Source organism: Andrena cerasifolii, chromosome 4 (genome assembly GCF_050908995.1).
Source record: "Andrena cerasifolii isolate SP2316 chromosome 4, iyAndCera1_principal, whole genome shotgun sequence".
Classification (NCBI taxonomy): domain Eukaryota; kingdom Metazoa; phylum Arthropoda; class Insecta; order Hymenoptera; family Andrenidae; genus Andrena; species Andrena cerasifolii.
In genome coordinates, this window is record NC_135121.1 from 2,452,404 (window position 1) to 2,479,460 (window position 27,057).

General features: G+C 40.2%; 1 protein-coding gene, 3 long non-coding RNA genes and 1 other non-coding gene across 6 annotated transcripts; 3 read left to right on the forward strand and 2 right to left on the reverse strand.

Moving 5' to 3' along the window:
- Window positions 1-26,753, reverse strand: LOC143368097 (uncharacterized). Its single transcript, XR_013085150.1, has 3 exons — window positions 26,739-26,753; window positions 987-1,202; window positions 1-27 (listed from the first exon to the last, which is right to left on the reverse strand). It is a non-coding gene; the product is annotated as an uncharacterized LOC143368097 (long non-coding RNA).
- Trnai-aau (transfer RNA isoleucine (anticodon AAU)) lies at window positions 5,160-5,233 on the forward strand. Its single transcript has one exon. It is a non-coding gene; the product is annotated as a tRNA-Ile (tRNA).
- LOC143367964 (uncharacterized) lies at window positions 19,615-20,321 on the reverse strand. The gene is made up of 3 exons (XR_013085116.1): window positions 20,128-20,321; window positions 19,912-19,960; window positions 19,615-19,839 (listed from the first exon to the last, which is right to left on the reverse strand). It is a non-coding gene; the product is annotated as an uncharacterized LOC143367964 (long non-coding RNA).
- LOC143368417 (uncharacterized) lies at window positions 21,104-21,945 on the forward strand. The gene is made up of 2 exons (XR_013085231.1): window positions 21,104-21,320; window positions 21,448-21,945. It is a non-coding gene; the product is annotated as an uncharacterized LOC143368417 (long non-coding RNA).
- On the forward strand, window positions 22,665-26,578 carry Cnpyb (FGF signaling regulator protein canopy b). 2 transcript variants are annotated; one of them, XM_076810443.1, is made up of 5 exons: window positions 22,665-23,202; window positions 23,289-23,364; window positions 23,496-23,630; window positions 24,777-24,941; window positions 26,236-26,578. In XM_076810443.1, the coding sequence occupies exons 1-5, from the start codon at window positions 23,097-23,099 to the stop codon at window positions 26,393-26,395; spliced, it is 642 nt and encodes a 213-aa protein (XP_076666558.1). In that variant the 5' UTR covers window positions 22,665-23,096; the 3' UTR covers window positions 26,396-26,578. The 2 variants fall into 2 exon arrangements, with proteins under 2 accessions (XP_076666558.1, XP_076666557.1); XM_076810442.1 differs by having other exon boundaries at window positions 22,671-23,202; window positions 23,289-23,415.
- Window positions 26,754-27,057: the final 304 nt, after the last annotated feature.

The following is a 27,057-nucleotide window of genomic DNA, read 5'->3' on the forward strand; positions in this document are numbered from 1 at the left end:
CCTCTTCAATTGTCAACAACTCGGAATCTGGAAGAGTGAGTACCTCTTCGAGAACTGTGCCCATCTCCACCACAACCCCTATATTCCAAGCGTCCGTGCTCTTTGCGCTGACAGTGCGTTAATTGAACAACCCTATTGCAAAAAAAACTGGTGTAGACTTATAGCGTCTAATAGTCGCCTGTGCCATGATTCGAGAAAAAAGGAGGAGTGGTGTAGAAATAATTTCGGTTTGTTTAGGAAAGAGGCGTCACTGAGTGCGAGTACAGTAAACACTTGTATCAATCCTGACGAACGTGGCTGGCGGCGGGCGTATAACGCGATGCGGACACTATTCCGTGCGGCCAATGCCGGGAGTGAGAAAATCCAAGAGCGAGCGAGAGGGAACGAAATAGTTGACGCGAAGTTGCCCTCGACTCTTTCGTTTCCTCTCGCTCGTTCTCGGATGCCCTCACTCTCGACCCAAGGGTACGTTTATGTTGGAGCTGCGATAAACGATCAGAGCTACGATAAGAGCGAGATGACTATATAGATGACCAACGATAAAAGCGTCGAGAAAGAAATATTTCTCTTTCTTCGCTATTATCGCAGCTCCAACGTAAACGTACCCTAAGGATTCCAAGAAATGGTGGGGATAGCCACCGGGCGTACTGCCGCATGGTAAAAACGCGGCTATAACGAGGATTTACTGTAATCGCTGGTAAAGGAAGAGAGCTATTACTCGGTATGATATTATGATAAGTGATTGTTCTGACTGAACACGATAAGACCCGATTCATTTTATCACTCGCCTGATAATTACTTTGAAGCAAAATTTTTTTGTTAGGGGCGCACAATCTCTTTTTAATGGATTTTTAAAATTGAGAGTGCTGAAGTGCTTTAAAGATAAATTGAAATCGTTTAAACTATGAATGTTATTGGACGCTCTCAGTACAGTAGAACTTCGATTATCTTCTAACTAACGCGGTAAAAATAATAATAGCGCGTACCTGTAATGTTGCTAATCTCATTGTAATTGTTGTTCATTATTTCCATCCGGTCCAAGCTCAAGTTGGCGGTGTCGGGCAGATTTGGTACTACATTGCAAAGCACTCCGCTTGAAAAAGCGACAAGAGTCAGCGTCAGCAACAGTTTGTACATGGTAACCTACAGACAAATGTAATGTCAGAGAAATTAATACGAAGGGAGATTGGTATTAACTGGTACTTTCAGTGCTAACAAGGGAACACCGCGAACCCGGTTTATAGAGTCACTCAAGACAGGAACAACGGTGTGTTTCATTTGGGCTCTGTCGCTCTTTAAGGGGGTGAAAACTAACCTCAAAATCAAATTGGCACTTTCACTTTTTCGCGTATAACTCCCAAATTACAACAAATAGAGAAAAATGTTTGAAACAAAAGTTTAATGGTGCAATAAGCGCCACAAACAGAATTTACGAAAAAGTTTTTTTTCTTAAAAATAAAATTTTACCGCACGTTATTTTTAGCAATTTTTAGATTTTCATAATAACTAAAAATGTATGGTGCTTTTTTACGAATTCAATCATGTATATGAATTGTATAATGCACCGTCGCACAGTGGTTTGCATAGAGGAAAAAAGTCAGTTTTTGAATGTTAAGTACACAGAATTTTTTCAATACAATTCCACAGTAGAATAGGTGAAGGACCAGAACGAACAAGAATATTCTGTAAATACCATTAATTTGTAAGGAAATTATAATATGAAAGTTGGAGAGTAGAACACCTGCAATTTTGAGTTACAAACACACTATCTTTCAAGTAGAATTTCAACTATCTGCAAATTAAAAAGAAAAACGCAATTTTGTAATTTGATTATGTTCATACTGAACATATATATTACATGAATTAAGTCAATGACACCCTCGTTGATTTCAGTAGGACATAAGTGGAACAAATAGGTATTTTTAACAATAGAATCGAAGTTTAATTAGACATAACTTTTTCGCGACAGCTAGCGTCAAGGTAAGACTTAATACTAGTGGTGCATTATACCTTTAAGTATATAATCAAACAGGTTTCAGCTGCGTAAACCTGCGGCTTTGGTGTAGGGAGCATTTTTTCTATAACTTTTACCAGTAAGTATTTGGAGTATCTTCCCTTCGTTTTTCATAATATCGAAAAATGTTTTAGATAAAAGTTGAATAGTTTCTAGGAGGCTATAATTGAATGTAATTAGTTTTTTATATGTGGATGCATAAAGGGCATATGTATGAAGGTCACCGATGTTTTGTTAAACGGAACCATATATTTTTTAATACATTACTGGATTATTCAGTTCATCATTTTCTATGACAAAGTATTAACTTGTGCCGGAAAGCTATTAGTTTAGGAGATATTTTAATTTAATCATTAATATTGACACACAAATATCTCCTATACTAAGGAGATATTTTGTTTTTATCAATTTTCACTTCATATTTGTAATCAGCGACCTCAAAAACCCCGGGATACCAAGTTTTGTATAAATTGAAGGTTTCACATTGATGCTACTATATTTTTTCCTTGATATGGGGATTTCGGATCACTGTGCGTCGCCTTATGCAGTTACAGGATGGCAAGCACAAGGTGCGCACGGCTGCGCGCTCTTAACGCATAGTAAGTTGCATAATAAGACTCGTTCTGCTTGCTGCAGGCCTTAATACACGACGGTGTCAAATACGATAATATTCAAAGATGCTAAAATGTATTATATATAATCACTCTATAAACTCACAAAGTTGCGTTCCAATCGGTGAGTGCGGGTTCGCGGTGTTCCGTTGTAAGTACTAGATCAGTGCATTCAATCCACTGCGAGGAACGCCTATTGGCGTTCAATGTGCATTGTTGTGGAATACGAACGGGGGATTTCCGCACGGGGCGCACGGGCAATGATTTATGTAATACAAATACAGTATTGAGAAAGTATTTATTGTGAAATTCATTTATTACAGAAATGTAGCTCACTAGGCTGGATGCACCATTTGTGGCGACTTTAAGATATTGTACCAGTTTTGGCCACCTCTTAAAAAATATAATATTTTTTCGTGTAAGCAATAAATGTAACCTTATATTTCTGGTGGTATACTAAACAAAATATTTATGATGTGAAATTCTCCACATCAACAGACGCGGTCGCGTCTGGAAGCTAATTCCCCCTTCCCCTCTTCCCATAGGCACACTGAGTGACCATGTCTCTATACACGAAAGATAGCGAAATTGACAGGTCGTCGGAGCTATTTTATCCTTATTATCTTATTTTATGACATAGTCCCGGTGTTTTTACATGATTAAGCGAATCATTTTTTTTTTTCGAACCCATATGTCGTTTTACTTAATGTATCGAGCTATTTGTCTAAAAGATATAAGATTTATTCTGAATTAATAGTTATAAACCCCCCCCCCCCCCATAAACATGATTCATGTATGAAAGAAGCTAATTCCCTTTAATTCACGAAAAGTTCTCACGCAAAGATTGTGAAATCATCTTTGCTAATTCCAATTGTACCTTTAATTCACGAAAAACATTAAAAACATTCTCAGGCAAAGATTGTGAAATCAACTTTGCTAATTCCAATTGTATTCTCGTTCTCCGTTCGAACACTGATTCCTCTGTCACTTTTTATACTTCACATTCCTTTATTGGCTACAAATCGAATTTTCGATTTCAATTTCGGCCCCAAAACATTACATTTTTCTTAAGTTTCTCTCGATTCCGCCTAAACTATTGGTCCGATTGGAAGGGACTGTACAAACGAGTTGTATGCAATTTAATTACCCTTTATTTAAGAGTCGTCGCGATCAAATCGGTCAACTCTAACGCGAGATATGGCCAAAAACGTCGGGTCGTCTTCTTAAAAAAATACCAAAATATTCATCGGGCGATATCTCGAAAACGTATCCATAGGATTTCGTCTCATTTCGATTTTTGAGTTTAGGGGACCATCTTACATAAGAATTTCATAGTGGAGTCTCGATCAAAAATAATTTGTTTGGATTTTGTAAACTAGTGTTATCAATAATCATGGTGGGACCGACATTGCCTGAGAGAAAAGTCAAAATTACGAATTTTCGTGACAGTGTGGTTTCGTTACTTGTAATGTAGGTACTGTTTCCATTTAACTTGGTGTCAGATATAATTTGACAGAGGTATGTGTATGTGACTCCAATGAAAAAAATGTTACTGTACCTACTCGATAATTTTTGTAAAAATTCAATGTAGGTTCCACATATTCTTTTATGCCCATACTATATTAAAGAAGTCTCTAGGCGTTGAAACATTTTGCGACGCATGCTTCGACTCTCAGGTTTAACGAAACTGGACAGTGAGCAAGATCCAAGTACGGCAAGACGCGGAAACCAATCTAAGTACACACGTAGTACGTGACATGTACCATAAAACCTGAGAATCAATGCATCGCAACTTGTTTCAACGTCTGGAGACCCCTTTAGTGACAACGTGTTTTTGAGTCGAGTGGGGGCGGATGACCTCACGATGTTCCGCCCTCGAGAGTTTTATGACTGGGATTTAGGTTGTGAGTGGCCTTGAAAGGGGGTGCGTGAATAGTCCCGGTGACAGGCGATGGCTGGTGACCACATTGGGATACCCAGCCATCGGGTGTTACAGGTTTCATTGTTTGCATGAAGAGAGCGAGCGAGAGAGAGAGAAAGAGAGAGAGAGAGAGAGAGACAGCAAACGGCACAAGCCGCATGGCCAAAGAATAGGGACTCTGTTCAGTCTGTTCCTTAAGATACTAGCCTCTGCTAAGAGGACTGTGATGAACCACTCGATACTTACCCCAGAACTGTCTTCGAGCGAGTTTTACTGAATTCTCTAACACCCCCATCGGGAAATTTCTGACATCTACATATAAATCATCATATTTTTAATAAGTATCGTAACATATCCCTATTGGAATTAAATAGTATCGTAACATATCCCTATTGGAAAATCAATAAAAACAGTTCAGTTCCAATAAAATGTAGTCGTTTAAATTAATTCCAAACGATAGCAAAAATTGTATTCTATATAAATTCTCAACGCGTTATCGAACAACTTGGCTTCTGATTGTAATAAAGCACACTATAAATATTAATTTTCAGTTGAAAATGTGCGTGTAAAATTATGCGTAGAAAAATTTGTTTAAAGAACTAACAACAGAACTGGCCCATTAGCTCAGTTGGTTAGAGCGTCGTGCTAATAACGCGAAGGTCGCGGGTTCGATCCCCTCATGGGCCAAATTTTTTTTTCCATTTTATTGCAACGTAAAAAGTGACACTCAGCGTGCTTGTACATTCTGACACCAATACTCTTTTTTCTTTCATTTTCCAACCTGCACTTGCCCGAGGTACCGAGTGGAGAAGAGTTCCTTTTTGCGGCGCGCTGTAACGCCGTACGAAAACTTTGGGAGTACATGCCCGTTCGCAAGAAGGCGTGAAAGGGGGCAGAATTTGAGTTTCGGTCAAACACTAAGAGAGTTCTGTAACGACGTCCGCGAACCCTAATAAAAGTATTTTTCAACGAACTACTGAAGAGGGAAACGTCGCTTTCGTAATAGGAAAAAAAGTTTTTTTACGTGAATACGTCTTTAAAATTGGTACAGTACAGGGGGGCATGCACGAAAAGTCGAGCGTTACGAAAATGGTGACGAAAATGGGAGATAATGTTTCGTCTTATAACTTCAAAATTAAAAGCAGTATCCAAACAATAAATATAGCCTCGAGTAGACATAGGATGTCCATACCTGAGATTACCTTCGGACCGAGTGCGTAACCGCTGTGAGCGTGGGTACGGGGGTCGGAAAAGTATAGAATTTAAACGTTAAAAACTAGATTTGGCCGAACGCGAATGAGGAACGGCACGAAACAGTCGACGCGCTGGCATCCCGTCTCGCTCCGTCTCCCGGATGTCTGACACTCTGTCGCGCACGCAAAGGACGGAATATCACGCGCGTTAAAGACAGAGCGAGACAAAGCATTAACTGCGTCCGCCCCGCATCGCTCCCTGCCCGCAGTCAGTCCTTCCGACTCGCTCTCGCCTTGGGTAAGATAAAAGCGAGAAAGACTGAGATTACAGTGGATGTGTTTTCGCCCGAAAAATCGATTTTGTTTCTGCGTAAACAATAACATTCATCGGTGTGATCCATTTCGGCTTCGTCATTGATATCACGGGATTTCGCGCAAAAACGCGTCTACTGTAACCATGGCCTTAAACGCTCACCGGTCCCGAAGCACGAGCCTGTAAGAACTGCGAAAGTGAGTTTCTTCATCCCAACGTCTCGATGGCTAACATTGAATTCTTGATGTTCCAAATGCTCGGAAAATATACAGAAAGTGTAAAGAAAGTTGTACCTACAATGGAAATAGACACCGAAGTCCCCACCATAGTCAGCGGAGACTTCAACGTCGATGTTATTACAAATACTTCACTTCTCGACTTCATGAACAGAGAATTCAACTTAGCCTACATATCACCGCATCACCGACCACGTTTGGAAAAACTAGCATTGATCTTACATGCCCCAGCAATCTGGATGTACCTTGCATGCCATTTGTTTCATACTTTAGCTATCACAGGCCTATAACACAGTTCGACAAAATTTGACTTTTTTCGGACTTGTAACATTCAATAGCCGTTTCTTATAGGTTTTCGTGCCCTGAAAACGAATTCGCAAACCGTTTGTCGCCATCACCCTCAGTTTTTGAGAAATTCGATTTTGAAAAAAAAACTGCAAATTTTCAACTTTGAACATCTTTTGTGTCGAAACGGCAATACTTATTCGATTGCTCGTTGCGTCAAATTATTCTATGAACCCTCCCGAATACCGTTGTATCGTTATATAAGTTATTATTGGATTATGAACATTTAAATATGTTTAAGCAACGATCAAAGGGAAACGGACACCAGAAATGCACACATTTTTGAAGATATCTTTCAATTTATTTCCAAAACTAAGGGTCTAGGAGAAAATCTGATTATTCCACGCTATGCAGCAGACATTTTTCCTTCGGAAAGCATTAACGGAAGTGGTAAGTCACGTTTTGTTTTCAACACAGAAGCGAAATAGTTTGGCAAAATGCGCGGTGCCGACAGTGGTAGTCACGCGCGTTAAGCGATTCTGTTACGCTGAGCGGCAGTGGATCGCGCGCCCCCGTTGACTACCACTGTCGGCACCGCACATTTTGCCAAACTATTTCGCTTCTGTGTTGAAAACAAAACGTAATTTTCCACTTCTGTTAATGCTTTCCGAACGAAAAATATCTGCTGCATCGCATGGAATGGTCAGATTTTCTCCTAGACCCTTAGTTTTGGAAATGAATTGAAAGATATCATCAAAAATGGGTGCCTTTCGGGTGTCCTTTTCTTGTTGATCGCTGTTTAAACATATTTATATGTTCATAATGCAATAATAACTTATATCGCTGTATTTGGGAGGGTTCATAGAATTGGCATTTTATTTTTTTCAAAATCGAATTTCTCAAAAACTGGGAGTGATGGCGACAAACGGTTTGCGGATTCGTTTTCAGGGCACGAAAGCTTATAAGAAACAGCTACTGTCGAACTGTGATAATTAGACACGTGCTTTAAAGCTCTTCCCTGTCTATTTTGTGACTTCCTCATACTCGAGGTTATATGTTAAACGTGTACTTCACAAAATCATAAATTTTCTGGGAATACGTTGCCAACATATGTACTTATACATATTTGTAGTTGTACAGTAATTGGACGATGAGGATTCCCAACATAAATCCAGAAAATCGACGTAATTTTGTTATAATTCGTGCAGTGAAAGTTGAGAGGGAATCAGGTGTGAATTTACAATCGGTATAAATATTTTCGAATGACATTTCGTATGGAATAAAAGCAATAATACCTGCTGGGCCTTATTACCCGCATTTATCTTATATGCATTAAAAAATAAATAAAAAAAACTTGTAACATCAAAGATGTTTAAAAAAATCCTTATAAATACATATATAAAATCTATTTTAAAAAATTTTACTCCAGATAGAAGGTATTAATTTTTGTCCATTTCCCTGTACACATCGAACACTGTGCATCGGCGTTCTTTTAATTTGACTCGAAAAACATACGTTCGCACACACATGAGTATCACGCTACCTGTTACTTTCTATGATACTCGTCGCATGTTTTTCGAAACGAATTAAAAGAAAGCCGACGGTCAGACTCTCTCGCACGCACGACCTACTCACAATCCGCGGCCGCTGGGAGGCAATGTTATAATGCGCGATTTGTTAATTAATATCTACAAAATTAATGATATACAAATATTGTTCCAATTATAATAATGGCTATTTATACAAACAAAAAAATTAACAATGGCTATTTATACCAACAAAAAAAATTGATTACTCCATTATTATTGTTTTTGCCCATAAAATTTTTTTGGTTCCGCAACGCCAAGGATTTTGAATAAAATATTTATTAGTATTGAAGTATTTATTTGTATACAAATATATATGCTTAATTTTATTGGCTTCTTTGTTTCTTCCAATGATGAATCTTGGAATACCGGCCAAAAAATAATAATGGAGCAATCAATTTTGTTGTTTATATAAATAGCCATTCTTTATTTTTTGTTTGTATAAATAGCCATTGTTATAATTGGCACAATATTTGTATATCATTAGTTTTATACATATTATTTTACGACAATGTTTTTAAATATACTTCTTTTTGATGGGATTATTAGTTTACCGTTCCTTGCGCGCATATACTTGGCGCGTTTTTTGTACCTTTTTGTAAGAAAGGTAATTTTTTGGTGATCTCACATATTTTGTAGTGTTTATTGATGACTGGATAATTTTTTTACCTCCTTGGGTTTTTTTTTAAATATTGTATTGTCATCCAAACTACGCACGCCTGCAAAGCTTCAAGACAATTGGATAAGCACTTACAAAACCCGTAGACAGTCACACTAGCTGGTTACGTTTATACATAATAAAATTTGTAAAAAAGGTTAAAAAATTACGCCAAGTACATGAAATCAAATAAATCACAAAAAAAATAGAAGATAATAACTTATTATTATAATAAGATAATAACTTATCCACATAATTCTAGAGTTTGGGGAAACAATTGTTTAAAAAAAAAAACCCAACATGAGCACGCAGGGAAATATGCGATCATCAAAAGGAGAGATCAGGAGAGTCATTAAAAACCACAGCGCATCCAACGCACATCCACAAGGCGAGCGGGAAAGAGTCCAAAGACCATTACCTGGCGGCTGGTAGGCAGACATGGTCCCGGAAGACAATAGGGAAGAGGACCTTCACCTTGTAGGGGATACGATTTATATCGTAAATGCCAGTCTGTCTGACCAGCGGGTTTGCATGGCTACCCACCTGGTAAACAGCAACAAGCCTCCTGATATGATCAGGGAAAGGCTCGCCGCCAGCCTCGCGATTGAGGTCAGCTGTCGGGTATCTCGTGGGCCTCCCCGTGATTATTTTCAGGGCACGGCTCTGCGTAACCCTGGCAGCGGTCAGGGCACTGTTCGAGGCACAGTCCCAAACCTGCACCCCGTAGGTGAGAACGGACCTCAAACACACCTTGTAAAAAGTAATTCTTAGTCTCTGGTTCAAGAAGGAGGACGGACGTAAATGAGGTGTAATTGCAGCCAGGGCCGTCCTCGTCTTATGATCTCTATCCATGACCGCCGGCCCCATGGTGAGACCCCTGTCCAGGAGCAAACCCCGATACCGCACCTCACTGGACCAGCTGACGTCAACCCCGTCCACACTCAGTTTAAGGCCATCGAGGGCGGGCCGCCTTCGAGTGAAAAATATGGCCTGAGTTTTTGCAGAATTTACAGTCAGCCTTCAGTTCCTAAAATTGGAGACGACATCGTCCAGATAATCCTGCAGCCCCAGAACGAGGGTCCTTGCTTGCCAGGAGGAGGTAATCAGTGAAGTGTCGTCAGCATACAATGCCAGGGCACAGCCATCCACCACAGGGACATCATTTATAAAAATGTTAAATAGTAAGGGCCCAAGTATGGAACCCCGAGGAACGCCCGCTGAAACGAGGTGCCTCGGGGAGTCGTTACCCCTGATTCGAACGTAAATAAACCTATCTGACAAATGGGAGTCAATCAGCCTAGTCATGGCCAAAGGAAAACCCGCCCTGTCAAGCTTGAAAAGAAGTGCATCATGCCACACGGAGTCAAACGCCCTCGAAAGGTCTAGTAACACCATGGCCGCATGATGCCTCACGTTCAGTTCGTGAGCAACAAGTTGAGCAACCCTGACAAGCTGGTAGACCGTGGAATGGCCAGAGCGGAATTCAAACTGGCGATCGAGGATAACACCCCCTTGTCGAGAAAATCAATCATCAGCCGGTGGAGACACCTCTCAAAGATCTTATGCATGACAGGCAGCAGGCTAATGGGCCTGTAGCCCTCAATAAGGGGACCTTGGTTTACCCGGTTTAGGGATCGGGGAGACCCTAGCCGTCTTCCAGGCGACGGGAAAATAAGCAAACTCAAATGAGTACCTGAAGATATAATACAGCTGAAGCCAGACCTTTTTGGAGGAGGACTTCAGTATCTGCGAAGTGATTTTATCACCACCCGGGGCCTTATTGATTTGCAATCTCCCGATGGCATCCCCGACTCCGTCCAAGGTGATTTGAAAATCAGCCGGGGGGGGGGACAAGTGGAGTGATTCATCAATACGCTGTAAGAAGCTCTCAATCATCCGGGTGTGAGGGGATGCGAGCCCCGCCACGCTCCTATGGACCGCGGCGAAAGTCTCAGCAAAGGCATCAGCCTTTTCCCCATCAGTGGACAGGATCCTGGACCCCTGGTTTAGCGGCGGGATGACCGTGACTATGCGTGCGAGTAGCTTATAGCTTCTCCAGAAAGTGGGGTCCGCCTCGCTCAGAGACCTCAGGGGATCACTCCCGGTTGTCCTGCGTAGACACCTGAGTCTGCAGTCAATCTCGTGGGTGAGGCATTTCGCAATATGATTAAAATATTCGAGGCCCGTACGTTGCCATGCACGTCTAGCCCCACGCCTCTGCCTGATATACTCCATGAGCCGCGGGTCGCTAGTATAGTCCCTGGAGTTGCTGGGTGGGACGAACGTGGATGACCCAACCAGGCGGATGCATGGCATCGCGCCCGGCCCTGAGAAAGGCCGGCCTGTGGCTGGTGCTGAAGTTGTCCGTGATCGAACACTCGAATGCCCTAGGGCAGTCGACGAGGAAAAAGTCCAGCATCGACGGGCTAGTCCTAGGGCCCCCGAAAAAAGTGAAATCATCGGAGTGCACGATCCTGTATGATGCACCGATGGAATGTCGATAGAGGGCAATGTCGCTCCCGTTGTTAGTGAGATTGTTCCAAGATTAGTGTCTCGCGTTAAAGTTGCCTCCAACCACACATGGAGAGTCAACCCCCGTAAGGGTATCAAGATCCGAGCTGATCAGCTTGTTTTTAGGGTGGTTGTAGACAAGCAGCTCGGTCCTCGCGCACCACACTGTAACCCGGGAGAGATCAGTACCATCATGGTACTACCATGGGATAACCATGTCTCAGTAATCAAGGCAATACGAATGTCGTTTTTGTGAAGAGCCAGGCGAAGCTCATTTACTTTTCTGACAACGGAGCCAGCGTTCCATAAAATGATATTGAGGAACGGAGCCATTAATCAAGGGACTGGGCAACCTCAATGAAAGCAGCAAGTTGCTGCGTCTTAGAGGTGCAGCATCTCAATTTGGCTAGCAGTTGCCTGGCAGCGTTTAGAATAAGACTCGCGGCGCAAAGTCTTCCTATTTCACCACAAACATTGAGCGTCTCCATAATCACTTCCATATCAGGAGGGGGCCCTGAACTTAGCTCAGGGCAGGCGCCGGTATGCACTCCGGGTGGCCGAGCTCTAGTTTTCGCAAGAAGTGCATCACGGTAGGAGGGGCCACGAGCCATTTGGGCAGGGGGCGAGGGAGTCGGAGCTCCCAAGGAAGGAGGCTTTTCCATAGGCCGGAAAATTGTTGTTGGAGTCCAAAGTTTGAGGGACCAGCGGAGCCTTAGGGTGTTTATTACGGGAATCAAGGAATTTAACCAGTGCAGGACAACTGGAGAAGTTGGCAGTATGCCTTCCAGAACAATTGGCACAAGTGGGTTATCACTCGGGGCGTCTCACTTTCCACATTCCCTGGATAGATGCGTCCCTGCATACTTTACACACCGTGGCTGGTGGTTGCAGTTTCATGAGTAGTGCCCGAATGACTGGCATCTAAAGCATTGGGTGTATGGCTTAAGAGAGTAAAACTTTTCCCAATAAACTCGCATATAAAAGACATGTCCGATCTTTGATACCACATTGAAGGAGGTGCCCTGCGGGAACACCACCTTATAAGTGCAGTAGGGCGATTTTTTATTCCCCTCTGCAAGCAATGGAAGACAGGAAATGGCCTGTAGACCCTGAGCCTTGATTTCCTCCATGATTGTCTCAGCAGGGATTTTTGAAAGTTCCTTTAACACCACAACTAGTGCCTTCTGAGAATTTAGTGAGGAGGTGTGGAGGGACTTGTCAGCGCCGAAGAGCGTTTCCTTGAGGTCAAGAAAGTCGTCTACCTTGGCCAGTTGGATCCGTACTCTATTTCCAAGGAACTTAATCTTGAAGCTTTCACTGTAGTCAGCCTTGAGGGAGGCTGATATCTTCATCAGGTCACCATCGAAATTCTGCACATAGAGCGGAGGTTTCGAGGAGGAAGTGACTGCCACATTGGTGATTTGGGACGTGGGTGGGGGGGGGGGGGGTAAAGTGACTGTCCCCAATAACCGATCCCAAGTGGGGGGGGGGGGGGGTTACAGAAAACGAATGCGGGAACTTGCCAGCAGAATCTGTGGCAATGTTAGCGAACGAGCCCAGAATACCATAGCGGTTTTGGACGGCCACATTTGGGGATACCTCGAAATCCATTTGTTCAACGATCTGTTTCGAGGGGCCAGCAAGAATTTGAACCGGGGTATTTTTAAGCACCACAGTTTTCCTACGGAGTCCCGAAGGCCCAAGAGATCCCGTAGGACGGTCCACCAAAGGCTTTATGGGGTTCATGTTTATGCAGGATTTAAGAGTAGTGACATTCACACACTCGTCTTCCGTCGCGAAGGTACTGGTTCCTGTGCAAATTTCCACACTTGTGAGTATTGGCACATTTGGGGAGATGGGGGAAGAGGATGGAACACAGTCAGCAGACCCTCCAATATTTTTTTTCAGTGGGATTTGACAAGACGACACAACCTGAGGATGGATGTAGTTCACGCTTCGTAACCAGCCTCGAGGTTAAGTTATCCGCAAGGAGGGAATTTAAGGTGTAGGATTTTTTTTAAGTAGGCAGTCCGTCCAGCAGTCGGACGCCTGGTTTTGATTATTATCTTCTTGGAAGACACTTCTTCTGAGGAGAGGGGAGATAAACAGGAAAATAATAAACTGACAAGATAGAACCTCGTGGAGACGATTCGTGGTAGCAGCAGTAAGCGCTAGATGGCGACAAGTACAACCGTGCGCGACGACTGCCAAGCAGAGACTGAATACTCGAGAGCCCTGAATGATCGAGCCCTCGGCCACTTATTCCCGCCGCGGTGCTATTTCGCAAGCGAGAAGTGCTCGCCCGGTCGCCGCCTAGCGGTCGCGTCGTGAACTACTATTATTTAAAAACGCCATTAAATTGTATCAGCAGACTATCCTTACTTTCTGCCGCCAAACTGCTCGCAGAATATGTCAGCAGGATCTGTTGGCTTTCTGCTGCCGGTCTGCTTTCATCATCGAATATAACAAATCCTGTATCAAATCTGTAGTCTTTCTGTCACAAACATTTGTACTCAGACGTTGCGCAAAATCTGCAAAACGGACGTGACTGACTTGGGGTCCTTACAAGATCAGTAGATCAATCAACGATTTAACTGTTGAAATAATGTTGAGTCCCAATAAATTCAAAATTGTGCACACAAAACAAACTTTAGTTAGCATGTAAGATTTCTGCGTTAAGGACATTTTTATGTAAATTTTAAAATCTTAATCTAATTGTTATTATACTTACTCCTGTTATTAAATGTTACATTCAAATTTTGCACATTTATCGAGGTACTAATTGAAGTATATGTACTAGTAATCGTACTATCACTTAGAGAATTGTAAGTTTAGAAAAGTTGTTTTTATGAAAACACCTTTTCTTCGTAAGGGTGAAGGAATGTTACGGTACCGCATGGTAACACGTGAACGTAGCTGTATATTAGATGGCTCTGGATAGCAAAGTTTAGGCGCGCCAAATTCGAATTGTTAAGTGAGGCAATCGAAACTATGAACGAAAACATTCCAAGGAATACTACTTAGAGACGGTCGCTAAATAATATGGATCAAACATTGGTTTCGGTTGCTTTGCTATTAAATCACCAATACCCTGTAAAACGCTCGTTCTTAATGAATAAAGGACCAATCAAATAATTCGTTAGATAATTAATTAAGAAACTATTTATATAATTGGATAACTTTATTAACAAAAACATGTTACATTTCCAATCCTGAACAACGCCATTGTACATCGTCACTCGTTGATCAGCGCCCAAAGCAATCAGACGTATTCTTCAAATTGTCCTATTTTAAAATAGAAATCAAGTTACAACAGAATCAAGTCTTAGTTTATTTACTTAATTCCTTGCTAATTGTCACGCGAAGAAGCTGGAAGCAGAGACCAAGGGGTAAACGTGAGCAGAGCGGATCAGCGCTCCATGGGCAGCAAACCTAACCGCATCCTTCTCAGAAATTCCTGCTACATCACGTAACAAGTGTAACCTAGTGATGCGCGATATCGGCCCCAACTATCGATAATGTATATCGATATATATTTTTTTGTTCAATATCGATACATATTAAATATTACTCAAAAAGTATCGATATTGGTAATATCGATAATTTTTTTTTACACAATCATCGCTTTGAAACATTCAAGCCACCCACCGACGCTTCGTTTCGCAGGCTGGTAGTTTGCTTTGGATACTCTGTGGAGTACTCATCCAGAAATTTGGTTAAATAAAAGTTTTTGTATAGTATTAAGAAATTATTTTATTTAAATTAAGATTCAAAGTGTTAAAATGAAAACAAATAATTTAATTTTCTAAAAATATAAAACACACTAGAATTTATATGTTAAGAAACATCGAGTGTTTGGGATTGGCCATGCCAATGCGGCCAATCGGGCAAAAGCCCGCTGCCGCGCGAAGCGCGCAAGTTTGAACGCGCTACCGATACATGTTAGTCGACCCATCTCGAGGTTAACACCTCGACTAATTAGCCATTTCTCCCGCTCTACTTACCTATTGTCTTTCCGCTCGGACTACTTGCCGGTTCACCACGTGCGGAATACCATCTCTCGCAAACCTCGACTCGTTAAAGGTAAATTACTTGCGCTCAGGTGGCTCTTAGCCGGTTCGTTTTCACCGCTCTATATCGCGTACTCGCCAGGCGGCCTGCGCTCAGGCCTAGTTAAGTAATTTCTTTTTGTAATTAATAGTGTGTTAATTAAAACTGTGAATATTTAACAAGCTGGGCGTTGATTTATTGTGGCTCACATCAATTACAATTTTAAATTACGTATAAGCATCGAATCTTGTGCCGAGTTTTCTGATCTTCGCGTGTTCTAAGCGAGAACGTCGGTGCACCCACGTTCTTGTACAATAGGGTGATCTTTAGCTATAGGGGTCAAATTTTTTTTGAGTTTTTTTTTTTGGTCGCAACAAAAACCAACTACAGATCACAGTTTTTTGTGAATATTTCGAAAACCAAAGCCGAGCGATGGTATCATATTTATAACTATGTGAATAATTATTTTTTTATTAATATAGTTACTGATATGATTATTAGCAAATAACAAATAATCACATTTTTGTACATAGAAAATATTATAATCTGTACTTGCGTAATCGTGCACAATGGCTCAGAAGCGGCGCTATACGTTAATTTTAATGGTTCAAAGATTTTGAATATATGGGTTGAAGTTACACACAAATGATATCCGTATACACCTAAGAAATTGTGTTTTTATTAAAATATATTCATTAATACTTCAAAAATAAAATTTCATAACTGTGGCATGGGTTCTAACTCAAATGTGGCACGGGTTCCCGTTGTCCAATCACTTTGAAATTTTGCATATATCATTTTCTCATCAAGTGTCACAATTTAGGGGGGTGCGATAAAAAAAAAGGAAGTTGTAAAGTAAAGACCACCCTATTGTACAAACATCGGGCGAATTCACCTTACGCCCAAATCACCCGCAACGCCCCTGATGTCGGTTACATATCGCTACTGCGTCAGGCGTTCTGGGCGTAGATAAGTGGAATTCGCCCATGGTGAGTGCAAAAGAATTATCGATATGTGGACCAAACGTATCGATACGTGTAATTATTGGTATGTTACGCTATCGCTTGAACATGGCTGAGGAATTGTATGTAATCGATATGTATGTAGGAGCGAGATTTGCAACAGAGTACGAGGAAGAGTTTATTGTCAAGACTCATAAATACGTAGAGCGCGTTGTGTTTCTCAAGGGTTTTTCCGTGCTAGTTTTTGAACGTGTCCTTACAATGCGGGTAGCTGATGCCTGAACTCAGAAAACGTATGAGAGCCTGGGATTGCATTTAATAGCCTTCAAAATTTCAGTTAGGCCAGGCGAGGATAGTAAATAGCTTAACTTTTCCTTTCACATCTGCGTGCCAAGCTTCGTCGAGCGGGCAGCGGCTCGTCTCATAAAACCACTTAGTTTTCTGTCCGCGCTTTCAATAATTGCCAGTATCCTGTAAGGGTAAAAACTCTGGTCGGGAAGGGCCGAAAGTCATAAAGTCATAAACTTTGTTCGGGCGATGTCTTCTTAACCCTGAGGGTTGCGCTTACCTACCTTTTAGATATATATGTAAACTATGTACTCGGAAAGCCTGCCTCGACCACCAGCCGAGAGTGGAGGGAAGCGTGAAGGAAGGGCCAAGGACGGAGAGACGGCTAGAGGACAACCCACTGACGAAGCTTGAGGAATGTCATCGTTCTGATTGGACAACAAGGATCTGTCGGAGGACCAGGAGGATCTCGTCGTCGACGTCGTCGACGAGCTCGGAGCTGTTTCCTTAACGTTACAATCAGTCTGTCACTAACCAGCTTATTGACCAGTACAAAATACATCAAAGAGTTTAACCCAGAAATTTCTGTGCAGCTTGTTTTATTTTGAATCACCCGCACTCCAACGAGCAAAGCGGTTCAGCGCTTTACGGGCATCAACCCGCGTTCGCGTTTCAATTTCACCGCAGAAATACGTAACAGGTTGTTGCGTACTTTGGCGGTGATTTTCGGAAGAGAACGCGGGTTGGTGCCCGTGGAGTGCTGGAGCACTCTGCTCGCAAAATGTGCGGGTGTTTTAAATAAAATGTAAATTGTTCACTGGTAAAACTTCAATATATTCTTAATAAGTTTTCAACAGATCGTTTTTTAACTGAAAACCGTTTCGGACTTTCTCAATCAAGCGTCAAAATTGTTCTGCCTTTCCAGAGTCTTCCGTCGTTAAACCTTGTCTCCTCGTACGTGGTGCCCCTTTCATCCTTGCACGTCTTCCCAGTCCTCCGGCCAATCAGGACGAAGGATGCGCCAAATTCAAGCGGTAGGTTGTCCCGCGGTTGTCCGTCGGCCCCCGCGAATCGACGTCCATCTTTCCTTCTAATTCCGGGTGGTGGTGAAAACTCATGGAAGCGCGCTTTTCCGTTACACGACGGGGTGCCCACGTGGGAAGAGAAAGTAGGCTCTGCTCCGAGGATCGAGAGAACAACCCTTGAAGGAAATTTATGACTTCCTTAGCGTCGCCAACACTTCTGGAGTCAATCGACACTCCTAAAGACTAACAAAGGACAAGGCCTTCTCAAGAGATTACGTGACTTAGAAGAAACTCGCAATTCGTTTCGGTGTCTATTAATCGGTGTCCTCTTCCTGTTTTCGAACTCTGCCCAAGATCTTTCTCACGTATGCCACCCGCATCGCGCATCCTTTATATTACTTTCTCAATTATACGCAAACATCGGCTTACAAATTTCGCTCCTGATTTACCTATCGATTATATACATTTCTGTGACTACGTTCGCGTGGTCACGCAACAAGGTCCATTAGGGATGGAATGCAAAATCACTAACAGTGATTTATCACAGTGATCGCAGAATCATGATCACGGTCGTGAATGAAGTTAAATCACGACCGTGATCATGATTTTTTTAACATGAGTGAATTGTTTACTGTCATCGTAATTCTTTATCTTGATTGAATAATTTTTTATAAAATACTTCAATATAGCTTGTGTTACAGTCAAAGCGTGCTAATTCAGCGAATATATATCTAGTATATACATTCATAAATAGTCAATGTGTGCACGCACTGATTTCATTGGCTAAAGTATTCACATATACATTATACTTTTTACCTAAAGCGAAGAAATATTCGTTAATTTAAATAGATCAAGAACGATTACATTGGTTCAAAATATACAATTGAGATTCTATGAGCATAGTGAGGACTTGAGAATGTTTTGAGAGAAAGTAGAAATTGGGGTTATGTGGCGCGTGCAAAGAGCAGTTATTCTTTCCACCAATCGGATCACGAAAATCGTAAATCACTGTTCTGCCTGCACCAATCAGAAGCGATCACGAATATCACGGATCACTGTTCTGCCTGCACCAATCAGAAGCGATCACGAAAATCACGGATCACTGTGAAAAATCACCGTGGTTGAGAATGAACGTGATCGGATCACTCGTGATTCACAAATCACGGTTCTAGCCAACACTAAGGTCCATGGTTCAGCGCTCCACGGGTACCAACCCGCGTTCTAATCTTAAATTCACCCACGAAGTAAGAGTAAGGAGACTTATCTCTATATCCCAGACAGAAAAAAAAGTGGTCACGAAAAATGTTCCGTTTAGCGGGATGGTCGCCAAATGGAATAACTTGGACTTTGTCGTCGCCATCTTGAATATTCGTCTCATAATACATGTTACGTGCAGTGCATTCTGTTCAGTTCTAATACAAATTGTACAAGAAGTGTTTAATGTTTTGGTTGTAGTTTTTATAATAAATTTTAAAGTGAGTATAGTTTGGTTACAATACTATTTCTAATCACATGATATTATAAGGTTTAGAAGAAAATTGTAGAAATTTCTTTACCGTAAATTTTAAATAAACTTTAGTTTTTATATCCAAAATATTTATATGTCCAGTGGATTAATATTAATATTTAGTGATGAGCAATATCTGTTATCTTATTATTAATTAAAGGGTATTCAAATATTAATATGAATAATTTCTAACAGTATTAATATCTTCAATTTTTCTTATAATTGGGATCCCTGATAACCAGATCGGGCGGCAGGATCTGCCGGCAGCTGCGGCGCAGCCTACGTCCGCATCCAGCTACGGTTCTGCCGGCAGGGTCTGCTTGTCAGGGTCTGCCGGCAGATCGACGGCAGATCGACGGCAGGTCCTGCTGCTCGCCTGACACATCCAACAGCGCCATCTGAAGGCCACAATTGCCAAAGAATTTCCTACGCGTGACGTCACATGGACTTATTTAAAAAAATATTTATTCTTTCTTTAATAATATACAGGATCAGTGATTACAATTGTTACAAAATAATATAAGCGCATATAAATCCAAAGAGGGACTTTCAACATTTACATTTACAAATCCACGTCCCGTAACCACTGGTACCTAGTAGGGGCGATATCAGGAAATTTCATTCAGTATTTTCGACTTCTTTTTTGTGTAGAATCATCATGTTCCGCGTTGTGTTAACGCTGAAAACAAATACAATATTAGCATAAAATTAAACGTAACGTATGAATAAACAGAATACATGCGATACTTACTTCAGCTCCATCTCCACACAGTACACAGTCTAGGCGATCATGCATGCTCCTGCGAACATTAAAATTTATAAGAAAATATGTCTTAAATTATTATCTACTAAACAAGACTCTGAACATTCGCACTTCGCGCATAACCCTACTTTTCTGTCTTCTAGATAATGCGAATCTCGATGTCCGCGACGTAGATAATTAGAAATTATTCAATTCCATAATTACGTTTGCCTTCTGGATACGACGAGATGCTTTGTCTGGATATTGATGGATGAAATTACTTGGAATATTCTTCGATTTTGCCGGCACTGACTGCCACCGCCAGTGACTGCCACCTCAGACCTCGAAAACTGGAAGTGGCACCCGTTGCCCGTTGTGCTTGAAGACGTACGCTCAAAGAATATTCTAAGTAATCTCATCCATCAATATTCAAACAAAGCATCTCGGCGTATCCAGAAGGCAAACGTAATTATGGAATTGAATAATTTCTAATTATCTACGTCGCGGACATCGAGATTCGCATTATCTAGAAGACAGAAAAGTAGGGTTATGCGCGAAGTGCGAATGTTCAGAGTCTTGTTTAGTAGATAATAATTTAAGACATATTTTCTTATAAATTTTAATGTTCGCAGGAGCATGCATGATCGCCTAGACTGTGTACTGTGTGGAGATGGAGCTGAAGTAAGTATCGCATGTATTCTGTTTATTCATACGTTACGTTTAATTTTATGCTAATATTGTATTTGTTTTCAGCGCTAACACAACGCGGAACATGATGATTCTACACAAAAAAGAAGTCGAAAATACTGAATGAAATTTCCTGATATCGCCCCTACTAGGTACCAGTGGTTACGGGACGTGGATTTGTAAATGTAAATGTTGAAAGTCCCTCTTTGGATTTATATGCGCTTATATTATTTTGTAACAATTGTAATCACTGATCCTGTATATTATTAAAGAAAGAATAAATATTTTTTTAAATAAGTCCATGTGACGTCACGCGTAGGAAATTCTTTGGCAATTGTGGCCTTCAGATGGCGCTGTTGGATGTGTCAGGTGAGCAGCAGGACCTGCCGTCGATCTGCCGTCAATCTGCCGGCAGGACCTGCCGTCGATCTGCCGTCGATCTGCCGGCAGACCCTGACAAGCAGACCCTGCCGGCAGAACCGTAGCTGGATGCGGACGTAGGCTGCGCCGCAGCTGCCGGCAGATCCTGCACTCTCCCGGCAGACCCTGCTGTCAATCTGCCGGCAGACTGCAGGCAGATGGCTATCAGGGATGCATTTTAATTTTTAATACTTTTAATTTCTATAATAAAATCCTAAGTAAAATGGCCGGTTGCATCAAGATGCAGCTGATGCAGCTCTAGATGAGAGAAAAATGGATCATGCAAAAAAAGCTTTTTTACTGCTTACACAGTAAGTATTTATATTGTAAGAAATAATTCATTTTTTTTTGCAAAAGTTATATATATTGTACTAGTATATATATATGTTATATTACGTGTATTATATTTACAAGTAGAAATGTATAATTTTTTTATAGAATGACATGTTCATCTCATGATCCAATGTTTGTGTAATAAAAATATAAAATTAAGCAAGAAAAGCAAGATTTGCGAACTGCACTGTAAACCAGAATATGTTATTGGAGACAATGCCTTTTTACAAGACAATGGAACAGTCATGTACACGAAAAGAGGAAAGCCAAAATTAAAACAAGAAGCAATTCCATCAATTTTTCCACCAGAAATGGTACCATACTATCAGCAAATGGATAGTAGAAATAATAATGACGTTATGTCTTCTGAGTATTCAACTGAATGTGAAATCTCTGAAACATCACATTCAGTGAAAGAACCAGTTCCTTCTACGTCGCATGAGGTTAATAAGGGAAAAAAGGAAATATCCAAGTTTTCTGCTCAACATTTAAGTTTTGGAAAAAGTACAGAGCTTCCTACAAGCTACTGGGTTTCTTATTTCTTTTGTATCTCTTTGTATCGCATAAATAAATATCATATATTATTATACCTTTCAATTTTAATTTTGTTGAATATTGATTATACCTCTACAGATAAGTATTCAAAAATATACTCGTCCAATGTTCTCTCTGTGATATATTTAATTATATTAACTTTAATTAATGTAAATATAGTTGTTACTATAGAATTTATTTCTTTTAAATTTAATTTTTTTGTATATATATATATATATATATATATATACTCACGTTTTCTTTTAATTATATAATGATTATTTTACTCATACTTAAGTTATGAATTTTTTTCTTTTAAAAAATTATAACATGACTTTGATTTCAATTTTTCATATCCACACGTCCTACTGTAACCACGTAATAGTAGTATTTATTGCACTATCCGTACATTATTTTATGTTTTTCGGATATGTGTATATGTACTTCTCCTGTAATGTAACCATGTATTTCTAACCTTTTTGTCTCATTATCTGTCATTTACAATTACAAGATGGCTACAAACAAAGTCCAAGTTATTCCATTTGGCGAACATCCCGCTGAATGGAACAGTTTTTCTGACCACTTTCAATCTAGGCAGATGAGTCTCCGTACTCTTACTTCATGAATTTACCGCTAAAATACGTAACAGGTGTTTGAAATATCGATAACAACTATCGATATTTTCACAGGCAAATATCGATATATGCAGGTATCGATAAATATCGCGCATCACTACTGTTACCCTGATTGGCTACTTTTAAACGTACCGCCCACGATAGCAAATAGAATACCGACACCGTGTAAATTTTTATTCTTTTGTATAAACCACGTTTATATTTGTACTGTTAAAATATATTAATTATAATCAATTTCTTTTGTATAATGTATGGTAACGCAAATAAATGAAGATATCAGTTGATGACAATTTGTACTACATTTTATTCTTGTCATGCGTAAATGTGTTCGATAGAATTCGTCGACTGTCACAATAGTTGATAAGCACACGCGATGGTACTTAGTATTAGATGGTACTATTGATACCGCAAGTGTCTTCATTTACATTGAATAAAAAATGTTGACACGTTTGCAATAATGCTTATGGGATAACGTAGATATGGTTAGTTGTCAACTAGTAGTCTCAGAAACATCAATAAATATTTTTATGCATTTCGTGATCCTGCAATTTCTTGAAGAGCTCCTTAGAATTTGCTGATTTTGCAATGTATGTTTTAATACGAATTTGTTTAATACAACTGTCACTTGCGTTCATTGTTGTCAGTAGTCCCGAAGAAGAACAAGGTGTTAAATACGCAAATAAATGTGAAGGTAATTGTATATACGCAACTTAGATGCATTTGTATAACCTTTTATAACACGTAATAATCCGGTTAACGTAATTTTTCACTTTATAGTCTGCAAAGTTGTTGCCACGGAGTTGGAAGCTAGATTAGCTGAAACTGCAAAAACACGTGATATATTGGAAATAGGGTATTCTGTTGACGATGTTCTGCCTAAGAAGAAGAAAGAATACAAAAAATCGTAAATTCAAAAAGCCTTTTTTAAACTGAGAATGTAAGATACGTTTATACAGTGTGCTAATTTCTAAATTTTATTTTCAGAGAATTACGTTTGGTAGAAAGTATGGAGAATCTTTGTGAGCGTATATTGAAATATAATATTCATAAGGAACGTGCAGATAGTACAAGATTTGCTAAAGGAATGAGTCAAACATTTAAGGCGCTTCATGGACTTGTGTAAGATGATATTTTCAAATGACCAATAAGCAGTTTGGGTAAACTTGCCGATGAACTGGGCCCTCGCCGATTTCGATGACCTTCACATATGTTGTCAAAGTCGTCATTCTGAACAACGTTTCCCTTTAAACTTTTTGGCGGTCGGCTTTGGTTTACGAGATATTCGCAAAAACTTTAGTTAACACTAGTACCACCGAGTTTAAAACATACCTTTTTTTAAGGTGTGCCTACACGACAGATTTTTCCAAAACTGCGTGATTCAGGACAATAAAGTATATTTATACAGTGCAGATAAGTATGTCTTCTAAGAATAGATGGTAGAGAAGGAACAAATGCATGGGTGATGTTGACAGTGGACATGACTTCGCACGACAGAAGCATCACACGGTGGTGTGTAACATTGGTCTTTCTTTCGATAAAGAAGGAAATATAAACAAATACAGTAATGCGTGAGGGGAGGAGGACTTCTTATATAAAATTTTAGCTTCAGGTATTTGTTAGTTTCAGAGATATTAATAAAAACTTTCGGCATAATGCATTGAAATCTGTCTATGCAGACGTTACTAACAGAACCATCTTCTTGTTGCCGTTGACTGTTCCACAGCCGATGGTATTGGTATTGGTTGGGGTAGACCAGGGCGGTGGGTGCTCGACCGCTCGCGGGCGTGTAAAGCATGGTAGCGACCGATGTGAGTTTGGGGATGTTCAAAATGAGACTACGGTTACAAGTATCGCGCGATGAGGGCAATATCGCTATTTTGTTGTCAAGGTCATCACAACATTTCCCTTTAAACTTTTTGGCGAAAAAACTTTACGCAACACTAGAATTACCGAGTTTAACACATATTCACATCGGTTCGCTACCATGCGTGCGGGCGCGTGCCCCCCGCCCCATCTAGCCCTAACCAATACTAATACCGTTGCCTGTGAAACAGATCTCGATATATTATGCCGAAAGTTTTTTATTAATATCTCCGAAACTAAGGCCGACCGTCAAAAAGTTTAAAGGGAAATGTTGATCAGAATAACAACATATATGAAGGCCATCGAAATCGGCGAGGGCCCAGTTCACCGGCAAGTTTACCACAGTATGTAATAAGTTTGTTGTAATGCTGAGGATGATGGTTAATCACATTATGTTTATAGGGATAAAGGTGTGAAAGTTGAATTAGGAATCCCATATGAGTTATGGGATAGGCCGTCTGTAGAAATTACAACTTTAAAATCACAATGCGAAGACTTACTTGAAAATCATGAATCTGACATTGAAGACTGGTATCATAATCATCAAGAAGAAATTCCCTTAATTAGGTATTAACTGTAATTCTACTATTTATTATTTATTATTATTTATTGTTATAATCCTTGCCTTTCGGCTTAGGATGACTCCCGTTTCTCTTTATATTTTCCTTAAATTCTACCCGCGTATTTACATTCCTTCGACTTATACTCTATATATACACTTCTCCTAGTTCTAAATATTATGTTATAAACGATAAATGTTAAATGAAACTAACTGCACTAAAACCCTATATAATAAGACGCTTAAAGTGGATGTTCGTTTGTTAGCAAAATCTTTCCAGAGGCTTTTTTCGTACTTTCCGATGACCTACAAGGTTCAGATTCGGCATGAAGTTTTCTCGGCACCCAAAGATGCCGCAATAAATTCAAAATCTGGGAAATTCGTTAATGGGTAGTCCCTGTGGTCTAAAACAGGTGTTATGTACAATGTAGTAGTCGCTACTGCATTGTATGTAAGCCCGCACGCGGGTTGAGCTCGTGCACGAGCTGAAATACGATTAAGACAAAGTATCGTGCTTTCTCTCTTTCGTAGCCGACGGTAACTTCGTGTCGAAACTTTCATCCTCTTTCGCTCGCTCACGAGTCCTCTCACTCTCCATTCCAAGAAGTGAGGAGATACAAACGCGCATTAAACGCAGAGTCGAAATGTGCCCTTTATTTGGGCTCTCATGGAGGCAAACGGAATAGCGGTGTTGTAAGAGTGAATATGCTCCACAAATTTCTTGCATTCGGGGCTTTGTCACACATTAGTTGTAATAATATCGAGAATTATTTCGTTTCTAGAGGGGGGGGGGGGGAGGTATGTATGTGACTTAGGCCCCTCCAAATTCTCTTCAGGAGATCAATTAAATAGGTATCCTTATGGTACCCAAAAGTTGTAAAATTTCGTATTTCGCAGCGAAAATTATTTCAAGGGGGATTTCCAACAAAAATTGTGGTTGTCTTAGGCGCCTTATTATATAGGATAGTAATGCCTGACGAAGACTAGATCCCTGTTAGCCGCCCCCTCCTCTCTTCCCCCCCCCCCACCTTTCTCTTTCCCTGATGATCAACTTCATCTCCTCCAGACCTTCTCCCGCATCTCCCATGAGGTTCTTTTTTCCTCTCCCCTTCCTCCTTCCTTCGCAGCCTCTTATCAGGTGTTCCACCCTCTCTTCCTCTCCTTCGCATATTCTGCACAACCTCTTTTCCCTCTCTCTCTCCAATGTTGCTCTCCCTATAATTCTATTATTTGAGATTCACGATAATTTTTTATTAAACATGTTAATCCACACTTTATTAATTCATCCGTACATCCTATCAGATATTTATGTTCAGAGAGAGCATTAAAAGAACAAGATGACTCCTGCCTGAAAGATAAGGGTGATAATGGTAGCAATATGAAAGAAAATAGAAGAAAGGGAAAGGAAAACGAAGATATAAAGATTAAGAAGAAAGTAAAGGATGCAAAGGAAGAATTATAAACTATTAGACACAATTTTTTATAACTACACTTTCTTTGTAACCATAATCATTCATTATATTACTTCGGATTAAATTTAGTTACGTCTTTTTATCTAGTCTGTAAATATCATAATTCTGCCAACTTTCTGCCACAGTGTATTTCTAATTGCTTTTTAATAAACAATTTTTTGATTACCAAAAAATTATTTTGTATTTGGTTGCAGTGACAATGGGCCGTATGCATAAAAATAAGGAAATGCTTGAAAGTAATAAGAATAAGTAACAGCAAATACTAGATTTCGTATGCATAATCTTCTACAGATACTAGATAGTAAATGATGGAATATTTTAAGTAAATACTACTAGTATTTACTTACAAGGGAACACCGCGAAATCGCACTCACCGATTGGAACGCAACTTTGTGGGTTTATAGAGTGACTCAAGACAAGGGCAAGGGTGTGTTACATTCGGGCCCTACTGCCCTTTAAGAGGGTGAAAACTAATCTCAAATTCAAATAGGCACTTCCACATTTCCCGCATAACTCCCAAAGTACAGCAGAAAGAAAAAAATGTTTCAAACAAAAGTTTAACGGTGGAATAAGCGATACAAACTTCAGTTAACAATATTTTTGAAAAAGCTTTTTTCTCAAAACAAAAATTTACCTCACGTTATTTACAATT